At 41.3% G+C, this 6,671-nt stretch overlaps 1 protein-coding gene across 1 annotated transcript; it reads right to left on the bottom strand.

Annotated features, from left to right (window-relative positions):
• Positions 1 to 3,247: 3,247 nt before the first annotated feature.
• olig2 (oligodendrocyte lineage transcription factor 2) lies at positions 3,248 to 4,120 on the bottom strand (the record flags this gene model as incomplete). Its single annotated transcript, XM_084314017.1, has 1 exon — positions 3,248 to 4,120. The coding sequence occupies one exon, from the start codon at positions 4,118 to 4,120 to the stop codon at positions 3,248 to 3,250; it is 873 nt and encodes a 290-aa protein (XP_084170143.1).
• Positions 4,121 to 6,671: the final 2,551 nt, after the last annotated feature.

The raw sequence follows: 6,671 nt of genomic DNA, 5'->3' as shown, positions 1-6,671 counted from the left end.
GCACTTGTCCTAATAAACTAACCTACACTCAGCTGATCGAGTTGTGCCCTTCCTGATGACTTGTCGTACAGAACTTGTAAGTCGCTTTGGATAAAAGCGTCAGCTAAATGACTAAATGTAAATGTAAATGTGAGTGAGTGAGTGAGTGCGTGAGTGAGTGAGTGCGTGAGTGAGTGAGTGAGTGAGTGAGTGAGTGAGTGAGTGAGTGAGTGAGTGAGTGAGTGAGTGAGTGCGTGAGTGAGTGAGTGAGTGAGTGAGTGAGTGAGTGAGTGAGTGCGTGAGTGAGTGAGTGAGTGGGTGAGTGAGTGAGTGAGTGAGTGAGTGAGTGAGTGAGTGAGTGAGTGAGTGAGTGAGTGAGTGAGTGAGTGAGTGAGTGAGTGAGTGAGTGAGTGAGTGCGTGAGTGAGTGAGTGAGTGCGTGAGTGACCCAAATATATAGCCTACATGCAGTTCACTTAACTTCTATGACTTTAAGCAACTTCATGTATATTTGGAGGCCAATTGTATGTGTGTGTGTGTGTGTGTGTGTGTGTGTGTGTGTGTGTGTGTGTGTGTGTCTGACAAATTGACAATTGCTGAATTTTTTTTTTTGAATCTCTAAATGTCTTGTGAAATTGCTGAAGTTTTCCTCATAACTTGTCACTTTATCTCTCTCTCTCTCTCTCTCTCTCTCTCTCTCTCTCTCTCTCTCTCTCTCTCTCTCTCTCTCTCTCTCCTCTCTCTCTCTCTCTCTCTCTCTCTCCTCTCTCTCTCTCTCTCTCTCTCTATGTGTCTCTATAGTCTCCCCATAGCTCCACAAAACGTCCTACAAACATTGAAGGACTTTTTCATATTCGTATTCAAATCATTTGAATAACATTCAATTGCAATAAAGAGATGAATAAACAAACGGCAGCATGAATATTCAAACGCCAGCTTTGTCCATATCGTTCCGGCTTCAAAAGCCTTTAGAAAACATTGCAACAGCATGCACAGTCTGCTATGCAGCTGCTGCCGTTTCGTAATGTACACTGGGCTATATTTATTTATTCTTGGTTATTTCTCAAAGCAGAGCTCATGCGTATGTCTTCGGATTGTTTGTGCGCATATTTTGCATAGCTCAAGAATAAATACATTTTCCCTGCGCGTTAGCAAGTGCCCCCCCTGTCATCTAGTTTAAAAACAAATACCCAAACGCCTGCATTATATTAGAATGAACTGTTTTTCTGCTCATCAAAGAGCACAACACATTACAATTTATTTCCAACTGGACTCGTGATAATTCATACAAGATTCACCGTGACAGTGTGACAGTGTGACGTGATGCGCTCGTGCCAAACACGTAAAAGTCACCTTTAGGCGTAAAGCAAACTAAGGAGAAAGAAGAAAGTTGCATAATTGTTATGATGTGTTATGTGATCGAATAAATGTTATGATCTGAATACCACGAAGCATTCTTGATTCTTAATGTAGGCGTGCATGCATGCTCTGAAATAAATGTTGCTTCATGCACTACACATTTGTATAGTTTATGAAATATATATATTTTGATTGCAATTCGTGTAGATATTATAGATGGGAAGCAGAGGTTACTTATTTGTTCAATTAATCAATATTATATAAATTATAATATGTGTCCCAAATAAACAAAAATGCGCAACCTGTATCCAGAACAGGCCTAATGTGATTCACAGAATCTGCTTTTTTGCAGTTCTTTGTCGCTGACTGAGAGGAGGGCTACGGTGTAGTTTGTTCAATCATATTTTATATGCATATAATGCATATTTTATTATGCATGAATGGCATTTTTACAACATATAACAAGCTTTATTTAACCCCTATTGAAATGATTTCCTCGACAGAAGAAAATGTTAACTTCACTGTTATATAAATAGTATTTTAAATATAAAATAAAATTATGAAAGTATAATTATCAACATTATTCACGTAAATATTATAGGCTATTTAATTAAACAGGCCTAGCCGTTTAAATCCACTTAAAACAAAGCTTCTATAACTACGTGTGGCTATAGGTCGCAAACTTGGAGAATCTTGCTATCAAGTTTCAGAAAATGTATTTATGAATAGTATTTTGGAGGTTAAAAAATATAGTTATTTATTAATCAATTCAAATTTAAATTATTAAACCCATTCGCATAGCATAAGCTATTGTGTAGCCTAATTCAATCACTAGTGTGTCTTGTGAGCTAAAGTGTTGTTTCTGTATCCAACAAACTCATATCCCAATTATATATGATGATAGATCCACTTTTGATTTCATGATGTTTATTGTGGTGTTTAATCAAGTTTTATTTTTTATGTTTAAATGAAAATGTATATATAGGCCTGTGTAAAATGAAATATCACACTCCACCATTTGCTGTCAATCAACAAAGTTAAATCCAACAGCGCTGACATAAAAGACAATCTGCAAAACAGGAAACAGCTTCAATTAAACGTTTTTATTTTACACATTTAAAATCAAAAAACATAATCACTGATTCGTGTGAAATCCCATCGAAAATAAGTAAATAAATATCATTTAGCACTTTTTTATATATAAAAAAATAAAGAGGTGTCATTCTTTGACTCGGGCAGTGACTGGCATGCTGGGGTGAGACGTGAAGAAACAAAACAAACAGGCAAGAAGTAACAGAAGTAACAGAAGTAACAGAAGTAACAGAAGTAACAGAAGTAACAGAAGTAAGCAGGCGTGCAGGCCTTGGCGGTGACCTGAGAACAGAGGAAAAGACGAGAGAGAAAGAACGAGACAGGTGCAACATGATGCTGAAAGGCAGACAGGTCGAGGGGGGTCAACCCAAACATTAACAAGGGTCTAATATAAAATATCTCATACTATATAAACTGAATAATCAATCTACATATTTACACTCTACATTTGTAGTTTTCTTTTTTTTAATCCACGCAGGTTGCTTTCAGGTTTGGGTCATTGAGAGTTGGCCACTTTCTCTTCACTCTGGCTCCGTGGAACTGAGTACTAATCAGATGTACAATAACATGGACAGCCAATCTAAAAAAAAAAAAAAAACACAACGTTTTTTCTTAATTTTAGGCTTACTGTATAGCCAACTCAGCTGCAAGGGTATAGAAAAAACAAGCCAATTGCCTTCAAACGCTGCTGAATCGATGCCTGTATTGTGGTGTGCTGATAGAAACACAGTAACAGAACAACCTCACAGTGGACCAAAAGTTCGTTTCCCCGTTCCTTCATGTATGTCGTCATGGTGGCGGTGGGGGAACAGTTCAAGTCACTTGTCGCTCGTCAACCGCGCCATGCTGTGTGGAGGCGGCACTTGGCACATGCTGCACGGACACGGCATCCCCGTGCCGACCCCCCAGTGCTGGAAGCTGCTGCCCAGGGGCCCGGCGCCGGGGTGGGGCGCCTTCAGGAGTCCGTGGTGGGGGTGGTGGTGGTGGTGGGGTCTCACCGACGTCACCGCGGAGATGCCGGGCACGGAGAGAGAGGCGGAGACCGCCGGCGGAAGGAGCGGGTGGTGCACGACCGCCGGGTGAGAGGCGTGGGACACGACCGGGTGGCCGGGCACCAGGGGACCCCCCGGGTGTCCGGGCAGTGCCCCGACGTGCCCCGCCATAGTCCCACAGGCGGCCGGGTGGAAGCCTCCGTGGTGCCCGGCGGCGCTGCTGCCGTAGATCTCGCTGACCAGCCGCTTCATCTCCTCCAGAGAGTTGCTCAGCATCAGGATGTAGTTCCTCGCCAGGAGGAGAGTGGCGATCTTGGACAGTTTGCGCACCGAGGGTCCGTGCGCGTAGGGCATGACCTCCCGCAGGCCGTCCATGGCCACGTTCAGGTCGTGCATGCGCTTCCTCTCGCGGCTGTTGATCTTCAGGCGGATCGTCTGCAGCTCGTTCTCGGACAGCAGCTTGCGGTCTTTCTTCGACAGCATCTTGAAGTTGTTAATGGTGTCGTCGTCGTCGTCGCTGGAGAGGCTGTGCAGGTCCACCGGTAGTAACCCCGGAGGAGAGTCGCTCTGCGTGGAGGACACGGTGCCGGAGAAGCCGCGCTGCACGGACTTCTTCATGGCGGCCAGGAACATGTCGTGCACCTCGGGGGAGGACGGTCTGCTGGATACGCGGCTGGTGTCGGAGTCCATGGTCCTCATTCAGCTGCTGTTCTGGAGAGAGAGACGGACAGAGAGACAGGAGGAGGGTCAGGGAACTGGTTCTCTTTTTAATCAGAGTCCGTACAACCACTTAGTCAGACTACACAGCTGACGATGTAAATAGACCAAATTGACTATATTGTTGTCTTTTTGTGTAGTAAAAAATCAATTAAATTAAATAGAAACCATATCGATAAACACTCATTCATATAAATTCGTATATATATATATATATATATATATTAGATGGGCAGCAGATGTTACTTATTTGTTCAATTAATCAATGCTATTTATATAGTAAATGATAATATGGTATATCCCAAATAAACAAAAATAAAATAAAATAAAACGCAAATACAAATCATATCGATAAACACTCATTCGTGATATCATGAAAACCTACCTTAAGTTTTGTAGCGCTGCAGTGGAAAGAACGTGTCGCCTATAATAAATGGTCGGATCCACTTGTTGTTACTCCCGCGTGCACGCACCTCGCAGCTGACGGCCCTGTTGGCAGCTCGCGCGCACAGACAGGTTCTTATAGCGGGCTCGCGGGGGCAGGTGACGTCACCGGGACACAACGGCGGCCTCTCCTCGCTGCCTGTCTGTGACCAATGGGCTTGTGGCGCGCGGGGTCGAGGGGAGGGGGCTCCGAATCATCTGATGTAATTACTGAGAAACCGTATCTTTATTCAATAAATTAGAACCACTCTCCGTGCCCGTATGGCATCTTGAGAAAACGTTGGCTATATCGTGTGAATGGATTTTTATCATAACGAAACGACGATGCCTTCACTTATGGCCTTTAGTACAACTTGCTTAATAAAACCTGGCTACATTTGAATAATATGGGTTTATAATTAGTTTATATGATGAGTGTAGCCTATAGGCGTATGCCTAAACTTGTTGGGTTTTTTTTATTTAGAAGAAAAAAAAACCTGCTAATCTAATGGTTGCAATTTAAATTCATAATTAAATTAAACACATTTTACACTTTTTAACACTACACCATATTTGTATCTATTTTTTTAATCTATGTTCTTGCCTTTTTGCAATAAAAAAAAGTTAGCATTTTGTACCTCGTTGTTTGCATTTTGTACCTCGTTGTTTTCATTTTGTACTTAATTTTGTACTTTATGTTGTACTTTAGTTTGTATATATTGTATATTTTGTATAGTGTTTGGACTTTATTCTATCTACTTTTTATTATGATATATTATTATATTATATTATGATAATATATTTTTATTATCAGATAGCTTTTCAATTTTGTCGTTTGAAGTGTTTAATTACATCCATCGCCCTTATAGAAATGTATAAGTAGGTATAATATAATAATTGTTCGGAGCCTGCAGCGCATATGTTCTCTGTGGCCCCGCGGCCCTCGCGCCCATATTCTATTGTTTTAACCGCCGCGCGACAGCTGACGGCGCGAGCCAAGAAGCGAGCCGTTAAAGTGCATTTTTAACGTCAATAAATGAAGCGTGCAAAATTGTTTTTAACGGTTATGATCTGGTACATTTCAATTAGTCCAATATGGACTCACAGCAGTGCGGCCCTCTGTTGGCGGTCGTGGTGGACACTAGTGACAGAAGGGCCAGGAGGATTTTTTTTTTTTCTTTTTAATGTATGTATATATCTCAAGCCATGACAGTCAGATCATTGTCCGGAAATATGACACATTGCCATTGGAAATACAGTAATTGCTCTGATTGCAATTCAGTTGCTATACCTGGACGGAATAATTAACACAAGAATTCAGGTGATAATGATGACGATGATGACGATGATTATTGATGACAACGGCAATCACAGACGACGACGATGATGATGATATAGGCATTAGTATATTATTAGTATTATTAATAGTATAGTAGTAGTAGTAGTAGTAGTAGTAGTAGTAGTAGTAGTAGTAGTAGTAGTAGTAGTAGTAGTAGTAGTAGTAGTAGTATAGTAGTAGTAGTAGTAGTAGTAGTAGTAGTAGTAGTAGTAGTAGTAGTAGTAGTAGTAGTAGTAGTAGTAGTATAGTAGTAGTAGTAGTGTGTGTAGTGCAATAGTAGTACTGTTGTTGTTGTTGTTGTTGTTGTTGTTGTTGTTGTTGTTGTTGTTGTTGTTGTTGTTAGTGTAGGCATATACGACTATATGGCTACTATAATAATTATAATATTATATAATATAATAATAATATTATTACTATTATTAATAATAATAATAATAATAATAAACCAACAATCCACGTGCCATGTGAATGTAGGCTATAGGCTACTGATGACACACATTATAACAATTCGGCACCAATGCAGGGGCCAAGATGGAATAAGCCCGCTGAAATAAGCCCCCCAAAAAACAGCCCAAACTATTATGTTCTCACGGCCCCCAGAGGCAGCACGTCTAGCGCCTCCAAACGGGTCCCAGACATCAAGGTCGTTAACATAGCAAGCTGCCTGTGTCTCCCTGCTGCTCACATCGTCCCCGTGGCTTCCCCTCTTCGTCCCGCTAGTTGTTTTCTCTTTGCCTGTTTACTCCCGTTAAATAAGATTATGGTAATTAT

The sequence above is a fragment of the Notolepis coatsorum genome, assembly GCF_963971535.1.
Source record: "Notolepis coatsorum genome assembly, chromosome: 5".
Classification (NCBI taxonomy): Eukaryota; Metazoa; Chordata; class Actinopteri; order Aulopiformes; family Paralepididae; genus Notolepis; species Notolepis coatsorum.
Note: the sequence above shows the minus strand (reverse complement) of the source record. Positions and strands in the feature narration are given on the sequence as shown.